Source organism: Dermochelys coriacea, chromosome 12 (assembly GCF_009764565.3).
Source record: "Dermochelys coriacea isolate rDerCor1 chromosome 12, rDerCor1.pri.v4, whole genome shotgun sequence".
Taxonomy (NCBI): domain Eukaryota; kingdom Metazoa; phylum Chordata; order Testudines; family Dermochelyidae; genus Dermochelys; species Dermochelys coriacea.
This window is the reverse complement of record NC_050079.1, coordinates 29,226,986-29,250,125: the sequence shown is the minus strand read 5'-3', so window position 1 is coordinate 29,250,125 and position 23,140 is coordinate 29,226,986. Positions and strand designations below refer to the sequence as shown.

The 23,140-nt window shown below is 38.4% G+C and overlaps 1 protein-coding gene across 3 annotated transcripts in view; it reads right to left on the bottom strand.

The window, feature by feature from the left end:
• The window catches only part of CDH8 (cadherin 8), a 206,849-nt gene that overhangs the window by 2,900 nt on the left and 180,809 nt on the right, over positions 1-23,140 (bottom strand). For 2 of the 3 annotated variants that reach the window (XM_038368728.2, XM_038368731.2), the window contains one exon: positions 846-1,097. In XM_038368728.2, the coding sequence (XP_038224656.1) occupies positions 846-1,097 (252 nt within the window). Of the gene's footprint in view, positions 1-845; positions 1,098-23,140 lie in introns of those variants that run through there. The other variant, XM_038368730.2, reaches the window with a different exon arrangement.

Here is a 23,140-nt window from a genome sequence, read left to right as displayed (position 1 = left end):
TACAGGAAGGAGAGTGAAAGTGTAATGGGGGGGAGGGTTAGATCATGTTAATTTTAGAATTATGGGTAGGTGCACAACTTTAGTTGGGCTTTAGTTACTATTTGTTGCTTTTGCTGCTTAATTCTGAAACCTGTTACTCAGCAGAGCAACAGGGCTCTTCCATCACAGTTCTCTTTTACTTGCTAATATCATATTCTACTTTTTGTGTTTTATTCAAATACACTGTGCTGCTTATCTTGTAAAACTGCAATATCCCTTAAACCATTACAATCTGGAATAAACTCATACAAGTCTTGGAAGAAATAGCATATAACAAATAATTCAGTTTTCAACATTCACAGTAAAGTGAGCTGTAGCTCACGAAAGCTTATGCTCTAATAAATTTGTTAGTCTCTAAGGTGCCACAAGTACTCCTTTTCTTTTTGAGTATAGTCTCAGTTCGCCTTCTTATTCAACATTTCTAAAGCCTGATGTGACTTGATAGATTTGATTTCATAATACAACTTTTATTTAAATTCAATTTCTATGTTCTATTTTCCTTCTATGTAAGGATCTTTAGAATAGGGCCTGTGCTTTCTGTTTTTGTACAGAATCTAGCACTATAAAGCCAATCCTGACTGGGTCTTAGGGCACTAATATAATTCATATATATTCTTTTTCTTCTTCTAGCCTTAGTCCCAGCTATACACAGTTGAAGCAATTCCTCCAAAACTCCACAGCTACTCAAATCTCTATATATTAATACTAATAATTAGATAATATTTTTCCAGATAGCATCACCTTTACCATTTGGTTTCTTTGTTTATTTATAGTCATTTATAACCAGAAAAATGTTGAATACATACCTAGCAGCAAAATGATGCATGCTAATATGGCAATTAAGGCTCCCATACTGAGTCCAATAGGAAGTACATAAGCTTCAACATTACAGGACTGGACAACACCATCACTGCTGCAACCGCAGACCCGAATTGTAAGGGTGCTAGTGCTGCTCATGGGAGGATTTCCACTATCACTTATTATGATTGGTAAAAGATACACTTCTTGCTTCTGACGGCTGAATCTGCTGTGCTTTGCCAAAATGCTGAGTGTATTATCTGGAAAAGTGAACATTTAAACAGTTGGATCATTTCAAAATAGCTGCTGAAAACAATTTTCCCCTAGTTCATAAATCCCCCGCAAAAGCACATACATACTGTGTCACTCACATCACCCCCGTTCCCCAGCTCCAGCCCCGCTTACCAGATACATAAGACACTGACTTTCTCAGCTTGTCCATTCATAAAAACTAACTTCATTAAACAAGTGCATGGAAAAGTATTATTTTTTTTAAAAATAATCCCACCTGCTATTAGTTCATTTAATAAAATACTTCAGTCAACACAAATTGTGTTTATTAATTAATTAATTTTACATTGAAGCTACATAGTATTGCTCCCGCAGTAAAAGAAGAATTTTTGTTGTTTAAAGTGGCAGAATTGTATAGAAGAAAACCAAAAGGAAGTGATAGTTTGGATTAAAAGCTGTGGGCCTGATTTTCAAAGATGATTAGCATTTATTTGAATGGTAGTCATTGGTACCTTGAAAACTAGACCCTGTTTTCTTTTGAAAAAAATAAGAGAAACTGATTCCAGATCATCCTAGCCCTCAATCTTGCAAAGACTTATGAACATGCTTTAATTTTATGCATGCTAGTTGCCCCATTGACTTCAGTGGAATCACTCGTGCGTAAAGCTACCTTTTACCATTGGCAGCATATCCAGCATTGTGCACTGGAACTGAGCACAGTCACTAATACTGGAAGAGTGACAAGGGAAGAGAAGGATTGCTAGAATTACAACTGGAAGAACTGCCTTCACTTTGACAACTTCTTTTCCGGTGGTGTTTTAAACAGAATTTTGGTAGGTTGTTGGTTAGGAGATTCTAGGAAGTAACCATCAAGAGACCAGTTTTGGCCATCAGCTGCCTGTTTGTTGGCTTTGATTTTTAAAGAGATATATGTGGTAATGAAGTTGTGCTAATATCAAGGATCACTCAGCTAGATGGTGTACATGGCATTTGCTTTACCCATGTGGTTAGGGTGAATATTTGATTTACGAATCACATGTACTGCTCTTTACATATAGTTAACCTCTTATATTCTCACAGCTTTCAACTACAGTGGACACAATTAAAACAATCAAGATTTAACTCCAGCAGTAGTTAAATTTACTGTGCTATTTGTGATATTTTAAATATAGGCAATACTGTAAATACTATGATGTGGCAAATGTTGATTTTGTTTAATGGTACTTAATATGTGTAGCTATACATCAGATAACTAACTCAGATTCTGAAGTAATTACTGAATTTAGTTCCTCACTTAACAAGAGATTTTCTATTGCCTTTAGATAACCATAGAATCCAAATATTTTACCAGCCTACCCTTTCTGATATAAATTATTTTGTATGTGGCAGAATGTTCACATTTTAACCACTGTAAGTAAGCACTTAAAATACACAAGACACTTTGATTTATTTACATACTTAATGATTCATCTTAAGCTTTTAACTGCTTGATGCAGAGGAACAAATAATAAAACTCAATGTTTTGAGTCATGCCCTAACAGAGTGCATGATGATTCACGTTAACTTGCTTTGTATATTCCTTCACGAAAAATAATAATAATAAAATAATTACCCCAGACCCTCTAAAATATTATGATTTTATATGTCTTTCTGAAAAGCCTAATATCACTGATGGAAAATGGAAAGATAAAGCTATATATCACATTTGGGGCAGAAGGGTTAGATTGCACTCTTTTCAGTAACCTCTTTTCTCCTGTATTCCCACAGTAAATGTGCTTGAAATACTATGAAAAAAGCAGTCTCCTGATATTTTGTGTTATTAAATGGTTTTGACTTAATCGCTAAATGACATTTCATGGAAGGTAGGGAATTGAAGAGGGAGGTTTGTGTGGCTGGAAGGGAGAGAAAATTGAAAGATAGGCAAAGTTCATACAACCGACAGATAGCACAAAGGCCCCTCTCCTGAGATGTGGCTGAAAAACACTCAGTGCAGCTCAGGAGGTTGTTGGTGGCTGTGCGTGGGCACAAGGTACCTCTGAGATACCTTTGTGCTCCCTTGATCCTGGTGCCATTCAGGTTTCTGGTGTACACTGGAACTCCCTTAGGGCTGTTCTATTTATACCAAATTTTCATGGACTCAGGGGCCATTCCAACAGCAGTAGATCACTGGGGCAGTGACCACTAGCATTAGCCCAACATAAAAGAAAGCATGCTCAGTGCCACCAAAGAGCTTGCATCCTATAAAATACAAAATAAACTGGAAGAGAGAGATGGAAGGTAGGGGAACAGGTGGGGGGAAGCTATTCAAATGGTTGGTCACATTCTGATAAAGTTTTAACAATACAGTGCTCTGTTCTTGGTGTGTGTGCCCACCCATGCACGCGCACACATTCATTTAGGTGAGGGTCGATAGAGAATACAGACAACTCCATACAACCCAACGATAATACCCTAGGAAATACTTACTAGTAGATGTGGTATTACTGATATAACAGGAGTAATTTCTCTAATTGATTGAGCCTGTACCAGGGTATTAGAAACTGGAAAGGTTCTTGTAGCTGACCAATTAGTTCCATGAACAGAAGAATAAAAGAGGGATTTGGCTGGTGCTTAGAGCAGGGAAATGAAGATTAGGACTCCTAGGAACCTACTTCTCCACTCGCATACACCAGTTTCATGATGGTGTAACCACAAGGACTGCGGGAGAAATGGTTTTCCCATCCCATGAGAATGTAAGAGTTCAATAAATGTCCCCATCCCAAATTGGGACAAAAAGTCAAATTCTCAAAAAAAAATTGGGGTCCAGAATGCCCTGCCCCCCCCAAAAAAAATCAGTTCAGGTCATTAAACACATTTTGTTTCAGTAATTTCAAAACACTTTTTTTAGATTTTTGACCTTGTTTTCCTCTTTTTAAATTTTTATATATATAAATTAAGTTACATTTCTAACTGAAGTCATTTTGAACTAAAACCAAAACCCCTTTTTGTTTAGAAATTTAAAAAACTTTTACTCACCATTTTATTGAGTCAGGAAACTTGTCTAAAACAACCCTTTCCTGTGAACAGTTTCAGTTTCAATGAATCAATATTTTTGGCAAAAAAAGTGTAATCAAAAATTTCCCAACCAGCTCTAATAATCACATGGGGTGTGTCTACACTGCATCTGGCAACGAGTTTCCCACCCCGGGTAGACAAGCTCCCACTAGCTTGAGTCAAGCGAGCACACTAAAAATAGCAGCACGGATCATGAAGCTTGGGCTCCCAAGCTGACCCGCTGGATCTGAACTCAGGTCGTAAGCCTCTGCCAGGGCTGCAAAATCCACGCTGCTATTTTTAGCATGTGAGCTTGAGCCAAGCTAATGAGAGTCTATCTACCAAGGTGGGAGCATGCTCCCAGCTGCAGTGTAGATACACCCATAGTGTAGCAGAGAAGAGAACCAGGCCTGCTTTTACCAGGTTGAATTTCAAAATCCCTCCTCCAAAAATTCAGGGGTACTTGGTTTCATGGTTCTGATTTAACCGATTATATCTAAAGAGGACCTAAGTATTTAGATCTGAGTTTGAATTTTAGAAATGTTTAGACTAGACATTCAGACAAAGACCACCATAAATCAAAATAGTGAAATTATAAAGGAACATTTTTGAAGTTGGACCTGATTAGAGCTCTAGTACAGAAAGGGTTCTCCTTCACTTTTCAACCATGGGAATCAGATTTTCCTTACGTCTTCTCAAGTTAGCAACAGTCACATCACAACTGATGGCACCATGGAGCTAAATAGATAGTCTAGTCCTTTCTCATGTCCTTTTTGGAATTATAGGAAGCATGCCTGTTTATTAAAGCTAAATTTCAGGTGTGAGTTCTCAAGGATTTAGACAACCCAAACAGCATCAAACTCTTTAATTATACTCCTTATTCTGTGTGCCACTCTGATGTAATGAAGAAGATATATGTGTATGAAATCAATGATTAGTACATCTTCAGAATGAAGCACAAACTGCACTTCTTTACACTGGTTAAAAATGTCAGAGGTGACACTGAAATGCACATATAGCAACAAAATCTCCCTCCTATCTCATACATGCTCACCAGCGGAATTGCATGGTATCAAATATAAAGGGAAAAAAGCTACATTACTAAAATTATGCTGTAGTTTAGTTTATTTAAGGGTTTTTTTTAAAATGAACCTAATTTCTTTTGTGGGAATAATCTTGGAATATCCTAGCAGGGCATGTTCAGCAAGTTGTGCTTTCCCTTTCCTAGTCCCCATCACTATTTTGGTGAGATTTTTTTTTTAAAAACACATTTCTGTACTTTTTTTTTTTTGCAATGACCATTTAAAGAGGTTTAAGCAGGAGTTAAATCCATAATCCTTTTCTTTTGAACTTCCAAAGGAAGGGTAAAACAAAACTAAATCCCAATCCTCCACTGAGAGCCACACTCCTATGTTGAAGTCCATGGGACTGCACATAGTTCTCAAGGAGCAGGACCATATATGGTTGTTTTGTCCACATTGTTCCTATTCTCTCTTCTTTCTCCACATGATTAAAAAAAAAAGCAGCTGAACTTTTTGGGCTCAATCCCTACCCTCTCACTATCTTGTAACTAAGACATAGTCCTGCATGGGATAGCATCATGCATGGGGTCATTTTCCTATTGGGAGCTCCAGAGGAGCCTTAAACACATACAATGATTTCCAGTTCCAGAGACCCTCCCTCAAAAGGTGACTAGCCTCTGTGACTAGCCAACTCTGCTAAACCTGGCCCAACCTATACCCTTTGAAAAGGCTAGCACTACTGTGAGTGGAAGCTTTGCACAGTCTTTATGCTGGCGGAGCACAAAGCCCTCTTGGGAAGGCTCCTTGCATTCCATTCCTGGCCTCCTCGTCCTCTCCCCATTACAGATAGGAAGGGTCAGACACCGGCTTTGACATGAAAAAAAAATACATATTTTTTTGTTTGCAGCTCCCCCTTCTTTCTGACTCAGTCACCCTATTCCTGTTCAGCCCGGGGTCATGTGTTGAGAGTATAGAACGGACAGATGCAGATGAATCCAGAACAAAAAGGGCAGGCTGTGCAAAGAGAAATTCTTTTTACTGGGCCCTGCTTGCACAATGAGCTTCATAAATAGCTACTTCTCCTATGCTGCCCTTCCCCTATTACCCTTTTACACACAAGGGTGCATCTAAATCATTCAGCCACTAGGTGGCTCCACTGAAACTTCCATGAGAAAGAACATTGAAGAATATATAAGAATAATGCAAAAATGGCAGCTGCCATTGCATGAAGAGGGGATTCATGTATGTTTAAAGATGTTTACAAACCATGGGATGACAACAGATCTTTCACAAGGAAAGATCAGCACAAGGAAGAGGGGATGGAACAATGTCTACTGGGAGGGCCAGAGAGGGGGAAGAGAGGAAAACTGGAGAGCAATGTAAGAGGGAGGAATTGGATGCCACGGGGCTAAAGTAGAAAGGCAAAGTGTGTGTGTGGGGAGGGGGAGAATTGCGGAAAACACATGGGAAAAGGACTGGAGAACATGGGATGGAGGAGAACTGGGATGGGGACAATGAAAGACCCATTTTTTTCCACCCTTGCTCATGCTGGGTGGTAAGTTACTTTGCAAATAGTGCTATTGATTTCAGGAGGACTACTTCTCACCAAGTAAGGTACTACTCAGTATGAGTAATCTGGCCCAGAAGAAGGGGAAAAGAGTGGACTAAATTTGCTCTTTGGGCAGTGACTGTCATTTACTACATATTTGTACAGCTAGCACCTAGCACCATGTGAGCTCAACCTGGATGGCCTGTAGGTACCAACGTGATATAAGATGAGACAGTAGACAAAAAGAGGAGACAGAGAGAGAGAGCTTTGTCAGCTAGAAGAAGGTTACTGTTGAGCTAAATGATAATTAACCTTCAATATGGTGATGTAGATATCGAGGAGACACATGGGTGGGGATCAATCAGATGTGCCCACAATGGCAACCTGAACCTGTCCTCAGGAAAAAAAAGCAGAGGGTAACATTGAGAAAATTGGTTTGACAATGGATAGATGCTGCTCACTGCTGCTGTGGGAATCATGTTAGCAACAGCCTCTAATTTGCCCCCTCAAAAGTAAAAAAAGAAGAAAATGTCACCTAGTGCTGCTGGAAATATGGCCTGTACATGAAGAGCAACAGCCCCCAGCTTGCCTTTTATTTAGTTCCTAAAACTTGAAACTTGCAAATAAATCACACCAGCTGATTAGTAATAAATTCAATTTATCTGATTTGCTTTCCCCTCCCTGTGGACCCTTTCTTTATAGTACTTGTAGCTGGAAAAGCAGCAGGCAGCTCCTCCAGGAACAGACACCAATGCTGCTGCATGAATTAACTTGGCAGCAGATGCTCAGCAGGTAGAGGATGATCACTCTCCACTCATCTCTCTAATTAACCTGCTGATCCTTCATTATAGCGCTGTCCATGTTATTTATTTATTCACGCTACTTTTATCATAATAAAGAAAATTACATAAAGGGGGGGACAAAAAAAACCAAAACCCCTCCATGTATTAATAAAGCTCTGACTGAAGCTGACAGAAGCAGAGATATTCAAAACTGAGGCTCATGGATGCACAGAGGATTCAGACACACTGTTCAGAGAGTCCACAAACATCCATAGTAGTCACAGTGACAAAATGTAACACTCTTGCTGCTGAATTCTGTTATGAACTATAGGACATTGATGGAGTTCATTGGAATACCCAAGTTTCTTTAAATATCAGTTGTTCACTGGGGAGGGAACAGGAGATGCATTTTATCCTGAGGCCTGGAGAATGGTGTGATATGAGTCTGGAGTGAAGAATTAGGCCTCTGGTAGCTCAGTCAGCATAATTGTCAAGAAATTTGTATTGATTCAAGCCAAATTCTGCTGTTATTTACTCCAATAATTATGTTTTTTATAACTCAGAGCAGAATTTGGCTTTGGCCATTTATTTTAACCAAACACAAAATTGGTAATCTAAGTCTGAGAATGAGTTTCGGTTTCTTGGCATGTCTCAATACAATGTACTTCAGTGGAGGCGAAAAATGGGAGCCCTGGAACAATGAAATATTAAGCATATGCTGATCGTGTTGTTTAGTGAAAGCATCATTTTGATAAAGAGTTTGGCAATGTTAAATAAATCTGACATCCTATGGAATCACATTGTTTTGATTTCATTTATGCAGGTTGACACCTTATGTTTTTCTTGGAGTTTTTAAGATGTTTCCCCCCTTTCACTCTCCTTGTGCTCAAAACTGGCTGAATCATTCTTGCTCAGACTTCCACACACACACACAAATATCCACAACTTTGGATGGATACCAATCCTCGAATATCTCAGCCAAAATGAAGAAAGTATCAAAAATTACAAGGGACTAAAACATAGGAGAATAGATTGGATAGTGTGCAACTTTATTTATGCCAGTTGCTGCTGCTCCTACTATCATGGAACAAGGACCAACCCCAAACCACAATATGTCCAAAGACTGAACATAATCTTTCTAATGATTGAAAAGCATTTCACTGAAAATATTTAAAAAATAGCATTGTGGCAGTCTCTGTACTTACAAGGTTTGTCTACAAGTGGATTTGCCAAATTCCTATAAAATAGACTGCTATGGGAACATTTCCCGCACAAGTGAAACCAAGAAGTGACAATGGAGCCAGTACTAATGAGATGGCTAGTGTGATTTCTAGACCCAAATGGCTTGAAAAAGCACCACTTAGAACTTGTTCCTGCACAGGGATGAGTGCTTCCAGAAGGCTTCCATGAACCCTCAGCTCTCACTGAGCTGTTCTGAGATCGCTGGATGAAATGTTACAAGGGCAAGCGAAAAGTGTTATCACAATGCCCAAAAGTTTCAAAATAAAAAGCCATGTTCATGTCAAAGTGTGTTGATTTTATTAAGTAAAATGCTAACCCAAAACATATGTACATAAAAGTGTGGGTATACTGCTCATGCAGTAGACATGAGTGGCTTTATGACACTGGCACCAACCTTGATTAACCTGCACGTGAAAATAAAAAGCTGGTCCTCAAAATGGAAAGACGCATACAGAAAATGTGATTTACAATTTTTAAGAGTTTAAAAAAAGTAACGCCAGCAGTCTGTTTACATTCAAGTGTAACTTTGTGCATGCACCTCAGCTTGCTTCTTTAATTCCTTGACACACTCTATTTACAGATCAGTAGATTTTCCTGCTGGGTAAGCTTCCACCTACCTAGCTTTTTTTCTGTCTCTCTCTTTCTCTCCCTTTTACAGTGCACTCAGAAAGATCAAATCATTAATGGTATTAAGGACTTTGTGGTAGAAATTATTATCTATGCTGGATATATTACTTACATGAAGAAAGTTTTTAATTGGAAATTTTACAGCTGGAAATCTCACAACTAAAGAGCTGTGTATTTCTTCACATTTATTGGAGCTAATATAATATATAATATGTATTGTACAGGATTTGAATAAACACTATCATCATAGGTGGCTTTTTATATGCACTTTGGAGAGCTAAAAAGCAGTTTCTCCATAACACAAAGAGCCCTGTCGGATAACATAGAGAGCAGTAAAGATATCCTTATTAAGATGTTCTGTGCATTTTAGAAGTGAAAATACGAGGACATTTTATTCATTTCTTATCTCATTCCATAAGTGATAGGAGTTCTCCTGGAGAGTTTTAAAGAATTTAATAATAAAGTTGTCAGTAAGTAAGTTGGAATGGGAACTGTCACAAAACAAGCACAAAATCAAAGAAATGAGAGTCATACATTTGGTAGCCAAATATAAGTCTATAGAGGGGGAAAATACCAGACAAATGCTTGGAGAACATTTCAGCTCTTTACATGACTATTAATCCACTTTAATCCACATGACTATTGATCCATTATGCCTCCTTACTACTATTAACTATGATAAGCCAATGTCTTCAGATCACCAATACTTTGTTCATGTATTAACTTGCTCATTGACAATTATGGTCAAATTTTCAAAAGGTAGAGACCTCAGCCAACCCCCAATACATGTACATTGAAAGAACTCTAACTTAGATCGTTAGCTCTTTGAGGCAGAGACCATCTTTTTTCTCTCTGTTTGTACAGCACCTAGCACAATGAGGACCCGCCTCCTTGATTTGGGCTCCTAGGCACTATAGTAATACAATAATAATAACAAATGAACACTTAGTGCCTCATTGTTCCACACACTGTACATACACAGTAAGAGACCATCTCTGCATTGGAGATCTGACAGTGTTAAATTGGAGGTTTAAAGGAGTCTAATACACAAGATAGATACAGAGCGGTAGAAAAGAAGGATTATTATCCCTATTTTACAGTATGGAAAATGAGGCAAAGAGAGATTAAATGACTTTTCTAAGTTTACACAGTAAGGCTGATATAGACCCAGGAATTGAAACCAGAGCTCCTCAGTCCCACTCTTGCCTTAATCACAAGACTACCTTAGAGGGGTAGCTGTGTTAGTCTGTATCAGTAAAAACAACGAGAAGTCCTTGTGGCACCTTAGAGACTAACAAATGTATTTAGGCATAAGCTTTTGTGGGATATAACCCACTTCATCAGATGCTTGGAGTGGAAGATACAGGAAGCAGGTATAAATATACAGCACGTGAAAAAATGGCTCCTCACTTAGTAAGGCAATTCCAATCTTTTCATGTGCTGTATATTTATACCTGCTTCCTGTATTTTCCACTCGATGCATAGGATGAAGAGGGTTATATCCCATGAAAGCTTATGCCCAAATACATTTGTTAGTCTCTAAGGTGCCACAAGGACTCCTCATTGTTAAGACTACCTTACTTTCTTGTATTCCTCTATGTTAACACAATCACAGTGACAATAACAAAAATCAATGAACCCCAAAACTGTTAAGTTTTTATCTGTAGAGACAGGACCAAAATTAAGTACACACCAAACAAGTCACTCTCATAGTCCTGTACATTGGGGAACCCTCTGCGAGGTCAGCTGTTCCGGAACGCATTTCCCTTTTCTGGTTCTAGCAGACCCAGAGAAAAAGAAAATTCACAGATCAATCTCTCTTCTAGCATCAGGAATTTAGGAGCCAACTCAAAGCCCAGCCCCTTCATCACCAACAATGTAACAGGACACACAAATCCTAGGTAAGGCTACGTTTATGTCATGGAGGTCACAGAAGACATGACTTCCGAAGACGTCTCTGTCATTTTCTGCTTCAGCCCCTGGGTCTATGGGACTGGAGCTGTCAGCCAGTGGGGCCCAGGCAGGGTTCCAGAAGAGCGACAGCCTCCTCAGGTTACCCCTACAGGTGTCCAGTGACAGGAGACAGCCTCCTCAGGGTCCCACTATAGGTTTCCAGTGACAGGAGACAGCCTCTTCAGGGTCTACCTGCAGGGTTCCAGAAACAGGCGACAGCCTACTCAGGGGGCCCTCCTCAGGGTTCTAGCCACCATGGACAGCCTTGTGGGTATGGGAGAACCCTGCAACTCCCACCCACCAGGGTGGCAGGGGAAACCATGGAGCCGCAGTAGCAAAAGTCACAGGTAGGTCACGGCTTCTGTTAATTTTTGTTTATTGCCCATGACCTGTCCATGATTTTTACTAAAAATAACCATGACAAAATCTTAGCCTTAATCATAAGGCTAGCCCTGCATTGCAAAACTGGTCTAGAAATCCCAGACTATGCTAGCATACAAGGCACAGACACTAGTTCATTGCTCCTGAAAGGATTCTATTTACACTGCTGAAAGATACATCTGTGGGTTTTTTACTTAATTTTCTTTAGTGTCGCACATTTAAAACGTTGTAAAAGGGGAACAGGACTACTTTTGATGATGCAAATTACCGTTGCAAGCCATATGAGCAAGTGAACATGTGATTAATTTCACTGAGGGAGAGGAGAGACAGCATTTTTTTTCCTAGAGCAAATTGAATGCTTTGGAATACCTAGTTGTATGCAGTGTAGTTGTAGCTGTGTCAGTCCCAGGATATTAGTGAGACAAGGTGAGGGAAGTAATACCTTTTATTGGACCAACTTCTGTGGGAGACCTGAGTTCAGTTCCTGCTCTGCCCTACCTTGTCTCTCTCATCAACAGAAGTTGGTCCAATAAAAGATATTACCCCACCCATTCTAAAATACCTGGTGCATCACACATATATAACATACAGTAGGTAGGTTCACATGCAAGGTCTGCTTTGAAAAAGGATATTTTAGTAAAAACAAAAAGTCATGCTGATCACAAGCACAATATTGCTTGAGTGAAGCCCTTTGCATAATCTTTACAATAAAAATAAAAATGTCCCATTGAACCAGAAGGCTTACTAAAATAATCTGAAACGAAATTATGTAGTTTTTATGGTACTTTTTGGTGATCTATGATAACTAAGCTTACAGGCATGGAAACATTCATGGATATTTCAAAATGACCTGCTTTTCATGAGAGCCAACATGTGTGATGCATCTTCTGAAAAAAAAAACAGAAATTTTGATAGCAAATTTGATAGCAGATACCAGATATGAAGAAAAAAATTGCACTATACAATTTTAGCTGGCTGATCAAATTATGTCATTTACATCCTATTATGTCACATGTCATGCTGACACATGGCAGCAGAGTATAATTTAACTCGAATAATAGATGGCTGACATACACAATGTAACTTCCTAATTGTGAGCTCTATTAGTCTGGGGAAATAGCCTTCCAAGAGAAGTATGGAAGACCTAAATTTCTTGAATCATTTAAAATACTGAATAAAATACCAGGGAACCTAGCAGAGAGAACAATATTGCACAGATGGGGAGATCCACTGGATAATTTCATAAATCTTGTACATCCCTAAATTTATGGTTCTCTGCCAACAGCTTAAATAATACTTGTTTATAACATAAATTAACCACTGGATCAACTGGTGGATAATCAGGCTAACGTGTTTACAGAATATCTATTCCTATGCTTCAGAGTAGCAGCCGTGTTAGTCTGTATTCACAAAAAGAGAAGGAGTACTTGTGGCACCTTGTAGACTAACAAATTTATTTGAACATTTATTGCTCAGATAAATTTGTTAGTCTCTAAGGTGCCACAAATACTCCTTTTCTTATTCCTATGCTGAGATTAAAGTGCACCATGGAGAATTTCAAAATAATCAACAAACTATCTTCTGGTTTATTGTTTTCATTCTTACAAGTTAAAATTCCTCAGAAATGAAAAATAATCATATTTATTCTGCTCTAGTGCAGCTCTGACATAAAAAGGGATTATATAAAATAATAAAATAGAGGCAAACAATGCCAAGGTGAAGGAATGGACATTTTTTCCTCCCTTTTGAAAAATGTGAACTTTAAATAATTGTCTGAATAATTTCTAGTTGTATGCCTTTGGAAAAGTCAGAACTTTAGATAATTGTCTCTTAAGTATTCTAAAACTTTCCTGTGACCTTTAGTCCAGCAGAGCTGTAATCAAACATACTCGTATGGTCATTTCTAGTCTAGTGGCAACTATTATATTTTACACTTGGGTCTGCTAACTCTTTAAAAGCTGGATAGAAACTGCTTTGTCCACGAGGTGATCATACAGAAACTTTGTACTGACAGTATGAGACTGTATTTGTTTTATCTTTAACAGGAAGGTGAAGAAACAAGTCAATAATTCAGATGCAGAATCTCTACTCTTTTTTTTTTAACTTACATGCAACTATGTATGTCAAGGAGTGGGGAGGCACAGAGGACAGCAGCTTTGGTATCCAGATCTATCTCATATACCTATATACCCATCACCACACAGTCTTTAACTGATTTATCTTCCCAACACCCCATGTGAGGGAGGGAAATGCTACCAGCCCCATTACAGATGGGGAATTGAGGTAGAGTGACTTGCCCAGGGTCACACAGGAAGTGTGGGGTACACCAGAAACTGAACAGAGTCCGAGTTAGTGCTCTAGCCACTGGAACATCCTTCCTCTCTAAACTCCTATTGACTTCAATGGGGTCAGGTTTTCACTTGAAGTTCTTATTATAGAATATCAGGGTTGGAAGAGACCTCAGGAGGTCATCTAGTACAACCCCCTGCTAAAAGCAGGACCAATCCCAATTTTTGCCCCAGATCCCTAAATGGCCCCCTCAAGGAGGGAACTCACAACTCTGGATTTAGCAGGCCAATGCTCAAATCACTGAGCTATCCCTGTGTGCTGCCTACAGCCTTCAGACAGTTTCAAGGTACAGCTTTCCCTACCATCCTGATGTATATTTGTACCCTTGTTTCTGTTATTTCTCTCTTCCATAGTTACCAGCTTTAAAAAAAAATAATCACTGCTAAAGATAAGAGTCTCTTTTGTGTCTTCAGCATACTTGTGTCTTTATCTGAAATGGCAGAATAATCACCCGGGATACTTACAGATTTAGGGTCAATTTCTGCTCTCAGTTACACTGTTGGAAATCTGGAGTGACTCCATTAATTTCAATGACCCTTGGATTTTGGTCTTCCTGGTAATTTGTGTGTTTTCTCAGTATTAATTGCCACTTATGTCTTTTTCTTAAGAAAGGATGTAGCAGACTTCAGCTGAACCAAGAGGACTCCAACCTGCAAGTGGAACATCCCTGGCCATATAATATTTTGTGTGTATGAATTACCACAATTTTCACTGAATTGCATCCTGTACAACTTCTTTACAGTCAATAGCCTGATTCTGATCTCACCTCACTCTGATCTTACTCACACTGACTCCAGTGGAGCTTCTTCTGATTTATACCCTTGTAAATGGAAATTGGATTCACACCAATGGAATTGCAAGAGTCATTAAGTTAGCACAAAATTTGGCTCCTCAGTTTTGCCCAATGTACTCAGTTAGCCAGACACCTTGTTTACTTGTAATCATATTGTTCTGACATGTTGATCATTTCATTCGGATCACATCACTACATATCACGTGTGTTGAATGTTGCAGCTGTAAACTATGAGAATTAATGCAAGACACCAAGCTCTAGTATGGAAAAGAGATGAAATGGTTGTCAGATGTGCTTAGCATTAAACATACATTATTAACATGGCAATTTGCATTGACTAATGGATCATTTTCAGCATCTACATATTATATTTAATTCGATTATGTTGTTCATTTAATCAAAAGTTTCAAAAAGTAATAACATACTCCATTGGTCATTATTTTAAAATTCTTTGGTAAAACTAGTGGCTATATTCTGACCTGGAGCCATGAACTTCCAATTAATTAGTATTTATATTTGCCAAATTTGAGCCAGGTGCTATGGGGGCAAATAAAAAGCTAATAACCCCATCCAGAGGGCCTTGCAACCTGAATTTTACTTAAAATAGAATGAAATTTCATAGTACTGATGACTGTGCTACAGGCATTGACATGTGAGATTTAGACATTGAAAATAATGGAAGATATGCATCTAACCCCCTCAAACATTCTAAAAGATTCAGTTGAGAGAATCTTTCAATGCTCAGCCTCAGAGGACATGGGTTTTAGTATACACACACACGTATATCTTTCTCTCATGCAGGTTCAATGAAATTCATGAACCTTTCATTAAACAAAGGATGAGTTTCAAGAATCCCTTCCCTAGCCCCATCTCCTTCCTTCACCTAAGCTATTTTCTCACAGGTTCTGGGAAGAGTTTCTTAGCTTAAATCAAAATCTTGAGAAACTATGAAATTACTCTTGCTTTCTAAAAATCAAACTGAACTAAAAATTTGAACCCCGTGCTATTAAAAATATAAAATAAAAGCAGAGAATTTAAAATATATCTATTTGTAAAAAGTGTGTATGGGGAGCTTAAGGATCAGGAGTTTCTTTTTATATTGGCATTAATCAAATGTTAGCACAAATAACTTAGCATCTCACTGTCAATGCTGAGATGACTCTTGGTTACACAGGTTTTTCTTTGCAATGTAGACATATCCCAAGTCTCTGGGCCTTTAGGGCTCAAGCTATGGGGCTAAAAATAGCAGGGTAGACGTACCTACTCAGAAGAGCCCAGACTCTGAGACTGTTCCCCCTCACCGGGTTTCAGAGCCTGGGCTCCAGTCTGAGAGGGAATGTCTCCACTGCTATTTTTAGCTCTGCAGCCTGAGCCAATTGACCCAGGTTCTGAGACTTGATGCTGTGGGTTTTTCTTTGCAGTGTAGACATACCCTTCTTCACACAGATGCTGACTCTACACACATCTAGAATTGTAAAAGATTTACCAACAAGTCATACAGCACTCCACTACAGTTGACCTGGGATCAACCATATCAAATTTCTATTAAAACATTTAAGAGGACAAATATAGGCCATGGTATTTTAGTACTGCCAAGCCATTAATTCTTATAATGTGCACTTTGAGATAGTGGCAGAAAGTGACCACTTGACTATAAAAACTGACTAGAATTTATCAGAGAAGTGCTTGTTGGTACTGTGGTAATACAGGTTCTTTCAGCACTTCTATTACAAACTCTTATTTTCAGGGATTTTTAACTCAGCTGTAACTTGCTATGAGAAAATTTTTAGCATGCATAGTCTTTGCCTAAGATCAGTCCAAGCTAAATGTGGCTTAAATTATCTGAGACACTTTAAGAAAAAAAAATTGTCACTTGAAATTTCCTTGGAGCTGCTGCAACTCAAAAATTGTGCTTTGGTTTCAACAGTGTCTGATCCCTCAGTCTTTCAACATGCAAAATTCCATTTGACTTCAGTGAGAATAAAGTGTGTGTATGACTGCAAAAATGTGCCCTTATGTATATTTTTAAATGTAATCCATACTGTAAACTGGTGACATCATGTGTTATATTTGCTTCTAAATTTTTAAAGTCTGAAATATTGAAGTGTATAAATTGGCCCCTGGGCACAGGCAATCCAATAACTATTTTATAAAGGATTTTAGTATCCACATTATAACTAATAATAGTTCATTGTTGTTCTTATTCCTGTATAAAGTGCCATGGGATATTCTGGAACCCAGTTTCCAAAGGAAAATGTATATAGGCACCCATTGTCTGCATGTATTACCACCTAGATAGCTATAGATATCCATAGCTTGCACATGCATTTAGGATAGTATATGTCAAAGCAGGTGTGCATGTGCACATGCACTGTCCTGTGAATATCAACTCCTTAATGTATGCGCAGTGTGGACAAAGGTCATAACTGTAAGACCCACACCCAGTAAAAGTCATAGTTCCCAACATATCTAGCTTGGAAAGGTGAAGAGTTGTCAGCATATGACACTTTGCTTCTGGGCAGAATAGTTATTTCAAACCTGACGACTAAGCCATGTAAATGCTATAGGCATGCACTATCAAAACTGGCAGATAAAGTGCTCAACAGTTTTGCAAAAATTGAAACACTTGGCAGGTACAATTCATTTGTGTGTGAGAGGAAACAAAAAGGCTATTTAGTTAGTTAGTTTGTTATGAATCACTTTTGTACCAAGTCAAAAACATGTGAGGCAGAAATCAAATATGGAATCCTTCCCACTGCCTCTTTCCTAAGGGGTCTCACTACATCGATTTTGTGGCTTCTGGGTAAATTGTCCCTTTTCCGGAATTGCCCAGAATTTTAGATTTGTGCACACAATTAGCTAGTGAAATGCCTCAATTGCTTATGGAAATTAAGTACATTTTTGCAGTTGCTTTTCTGAATACATGGTCTCTAAATCTCTGGGGCACAGCTTGCACCAGTGATACTGATAGCCAAATATTGCTTGCCACACTGGATTTGCTCCCTCTATCATCTGTAATTCATGAATGAAGAATCCATAACAGTACAGACAGTAGCTAAGATAATACAACGTGAGATGAGCATAGTAAAAATATTAAAAGGAATAAGAATCTTAAGTGATTCTATTGGCTCATATTGGGGACATGAGAAGATTTTAACAATAATCCAACAAATAATTTTAATCACTGCAAGAAGGCTGAAATAGCTAAGCAGTGAATCAGAAGAGCAGAGGGAAATAAACTTGGAATAGCATGAGAAATTCTGAAGGAGAATGTTAGGTACTCTGAGAAAGATGTTAGCTTCCTTACTGGATGAAACAGAAGGCCAGATTAAAGGAATCCCAGAACAAGATGAGTGCAAGAATTCTTTATACAAAGTTTTCTGAAGGAACTTCTTCTGAAGTCCATAGAATTCTCAACAACAACAACAGTCACGAGAGAAGCATAAAATAAGAGCATGGATTTTTCATGAAAAAAATCAACTGGAATCTTTACTGATTTAAAAAATGGAGATGTTACTAGAGAAATGGGACTAGTACCACTTCTTGAATAGACTAAGAAGATGCAGAGTGAGATCTGAAGTGTGATATCCATCTCCAATTACCCTCCTTTATTTTTTTAATATAGAGATCAGCACAAAGATTGTATCCAGATGAACAAGGAATTGGAGAATCTGCTGGTACGGTATCCACCAGCAGGAGCAACAGTATTTCGTGAGACTAGTCCCTCCATGTAGTTCACTTGGTTGAGACCTAGAAGCATTTACTTATTTATTTTTATGAGGATTTCCTTGTGGCTCTTATGAAAAATCACAACTTGTATTGACTTATAAACTGTTATGGTCCCCACCATCATCTGAGCACTAAGCACACATGAAAAAAAAATGTACCCATTCAGCCCTTCTGGGAAATGAGTATTATCCCCACTGTATATATGGGAAAATGACACACACACAATGATTAAAGAAAAGAAGTACTTGTGGCACCTTAGAGACCAGCAAATAAGTACTCCTTTTCTGTTTGCAGATACAGACTAACACAGCTGCTACTCTGAAACCTGACACAATGATTAAGTGACTTATCCAAAGCTTGTACTATTTCTAGGGAAAGACACTCTAAATCCCAGTCCAGTTCCATAATTACAAGGCCATCCTTTGGAGTGAGGCTTGCTAAGGTTTAAAGTGATACTGGAATGACTTTCATGTCAGTTATAGAAGGATAATAGTTAGAAAATGGCTACATCAAAGATTATTGTTGTTTATTATTTGTATTGTTGTAGCACCTAGGATCCTTAGAGGGAAACTTAGGTATGGCAGTTTACAACAAAACATTTTGATTTCAGTTCTTATGAGTTCCCATCTCCTATATTTTGCTTTGAATTTGGGGTTAGGTTGAATCAAAATCTCCAAGAGAAGCAAACAAAATCATCAAATTCTACCTGGTTTTAGGTGAAAACCATATAAAACCATCAAGGCATTAATTATATCCTAAAAAAAAAATAACCAGCTTCCATATGTGGGACAGGCATAAATCTGCCTAAATGTGCAAATATCAAAAACGATTGCTCAAGTGACCACCTGATTTTTCTCTTCAACAACCTGAAAATTCTATAAACACTGTGGCAAAATGGCCAATGTTGGTATGGTGAGTCCCATGCTTTTCTTGGTGAGGGGGCTAAGACACTACCCTTTTTCCTGCTCTTGGGCACCAAGGGCACCGCTAGTAGCCTGGGAAGGTGGTAGAGAAGGGAAGCAAGGGAGGGGTCTGGATTTGCGCCTCACTTTGAGCCCCAGCCCCTCTCAACCCATGCGGGTTTCTTCCACTCTTCCCCCTTGGTTAGAGAGTTACTCTTGGTCCTTGATCCCAGGGGAGGGAGTCTCCCTGGCCTGCTGGGGCAGGGTCTCCCTTCGTTTGGTTCTCTGGTCTTTCAGGTCTCAGCAACACACCTCCAAACTCCAGTCCTCTCTCCTTCTTCACACACCTTGACTGCCTGTAGCAGGGTTTTTTATTTATTAGTTTTCTGCAGGGCCTTAATTGACTATAGGTGCTCCAATTAACCTGTAACAACCCTCTCTAGCCTATATGGAACCACATCTTAATTAGCCTAGAACTTATTTATCTCCCCTCTACCACTGTCCCACTGCTCCCTGGCCCTTCTGTATCACAGCACCCAATGGCCTACGATTTTGCCGATTTTACTGAGATGGTCATAAGCACCGCGTGTAGTATTCTTATTGAAACTCCTGCAGAACTCAGTCTTGCATCCCTTTTCCTATCAGCTCAATTCAAAATATGACAGCCAGATCTTCCTCTGGCATTCTGAATGTTATATTTTGGGTCTCTTGTTTAGTAGGTCCCTTGAGGCTCCAGATTGAGGGTATCGATAGAAAGAGAACTTTTAGGAAGAAAAATATTTTTGTCAGCTAATCGACCATTATAAATCCCTGCTTTACACTGTATATTGTCCGCAAACTTGATTCTCTCCCTAGAAGAGGTGTATATCTGTTTAACTGTACTATAACTTCAGGCAGTGGGAATATCAGTTAATTCTCATCTACTGAGACCCAATGGTTAGAAGAGAAAAAAATACAACTGAGGGGTGGATGAATTAATTGGTATTCTTCCCGACAGCCATTGGAAGATGATTAAAACAGAACAGGTATGCGGAACCCTTACAAAATTAAATTAAAAATTAAAAATGGACTAATGCCATAATTGCCAATTAGCGGCTCAGAACTACAAAACCAAACACATGCACACAGACCCTCAGCCAATAATGAGGCTGGGGAGAGGGTAGGGAGCATTTGTTAAAATATCATGTTTTTCCTGACCTGTGACCAGCTTAGGGACAAACATCAACAACAATTTCCCCTCCTACCAGCACCTCCACTTCCGAGACATTATTCCTCCTACTCAGTGAATAAATACCACTTAACAAAATATCCCTATCATGGATAGAAAGCATATTGTCCATGAGTACCTCTACTGAGGGATCTGATTTTTGAGTGCAGAAAACTTGGAGGGATTAATTCCAAATAAGAAACCAGAGGTGTCTTATATTCTGACAGAGGCATGTAAGCTACATGTTGCAGAAGACCATCTCCTGAATATCTGGAAAAATATGTCCAAGTGTTCTGATGTACATTTGGTAAAAGAAGTCAAGGCAAAGATAGCCACTCTGCTTATATACATGATTCCAGGCAGGAAGCAACAACCTGTGTAAGTTGTGGGGGAATAGTTTCTTTTGCTCCCACATAGTTTGAGTTCTGAATGAGATCCAGTACATTGTGAACATTGTAAAGCTACAATTTGAGAGATCTAGCAATCGTCTTCTTGGAAGAACGTTACCCCTTTGTAAACACCTTATACTTCTGGTGCAAGCTATCAGATGTTAGAGTATAAATACTCCACTATGCACAACAACCAAATGAGACTGGCAAACCTGACAAATAATGGTGAGGAACAGACTGTGAAATGTTTTCCCCTCAAATAAACCCTGATTCTAAGCCCCAACTTATATAGTGAAGTTCCCACACTGTTTCCAAGGAGAATATGGCCCACTGTCTTCATTATTGAAAGACAATTTATATTATAAGTCTTAGCGTTTCTGCATCCATAGCCGAACCCAAGATGTGACAGAAAACGCAAGTAATTTGTAACAGGGATGGAACAGGAGGACAAGAAGAGTTACTGCCACTAAAGTTTATTTATAGACAAGTTCATTGGTTTACACATCAGAAAGATACTGTCAGGATACACAAAGATCTGAAATACAGACAAACCTACAAGTGTCCAAGCAGATGTTGCCAGATAAGAAAGAGGAATCATCTCTCGAAACTCCCATTAATGTTAATGTTTATTTTTCTCTGGTTTTCTTTCAGTCACTTTCTTTATTTTAATCATGGTTAATGATTATATTAAAATGACAAAATGGGAGGAAATGTGTGTATGAGGGGTGTGAGAGGGGTAGAATATAGTTTAATAGTTTGTGTGTACTGTGGAAGTTTTGGTGAAGAGTACAATGTTGCTGCCATGTGTGACTACATGTTGGCCCCCCATTAAAGACAAGTGAAAACTGAAGTGATACAGAAAATAAACATGATGAAGGAAACATTAAGTCCTCTCATCAAATCATCATGTATGTGCTGAGGCTTCATTAATTTATGTTTGTAAAGCACTTTGAGATCCTACATACAATTAAGACATTGCTGTACATCTGAGAAAACTTCTAAAATTTCAGAGGGATCCAACTTTGGATTCCTTTATTGCTGGGATGCTCCTGGATATGAAATTAGCACACTTGCTACCATCAAGGCCCGAGGTCCCTTGAGTGTGTTGAGTGGTACAGGTTTAATATGCCATTTTTCTTTTTTTTTTGCCATATCGTTTAGCTGAAATTATGTCAGACTGAAGCTTTAATTTGTTCTTATCTCTGTGTGTCTACTTGGTGTTGTATCCACATTCCAGATTTTCTTTCCTAAAATGAATTTATTCTTTCATGGTGATTGCCTGGCCCATTTTTTTCGTTTTTCTGTTTTGTTTTCTTAATCTTTTTTTTCCCCTTGTGCTGTTTTAAAATGATGCCACCATTACTTACTTTACCATATTTCTATTGACAAGTTAATGAAATAATTATTGGAAAAAGAAAGAAAACTATATTAAACTATTGGATCTGGCAAACACTGCAGCAGAAAAATTTGCAATGTTTTCCATTGTAGTGCATATGGTGCTCAACACTGACTTCAGATCTTTTTCACTTAGATTGCTGTCCTGGTTCTTAATTAGTTTGATTTATAAAATGAAACATAACTGACTCCTTGTCAAGATTATGTTGCTAGCAGCACAAATCATAAATTATGAATAAGTGAAGTAAAAGCCTTTTATGATCATGTATGCATAATGGCATGCTGTACATATACAATATTATCCCTTCCTTTATTGCTCTCCTTTCATATTTGCTTGTACTGGTTCATGTTCACATAAATATTCTGAAATAAATTGTGTCATTGTGACTGATACATCATGTGGGAAAAAAAGGGATATGATGCTGTGGAAGTGAGCCCTCCATTTGGGTATATGGATTCCCTGATGATTGGCTGGATACTTTTATCTGTGGGGTTGATGGAGAAGCCAAACACAACAGAGATAGGATGAAGACAGGACTGAAAAGGTTAAAAAAGAGTATCTGGAACAAAAATGCTCCAGTCGAAGCACTTTGTTAGCTATAAAATAGCAAAAAAAGCAGGGAAAATAATAATATTAATAATAAATAATAATAATAAAAATAATTTAAAAAAACAACAAACAAAAACCCCCAAACCACAGGACAGCTGAAGAAGATCCT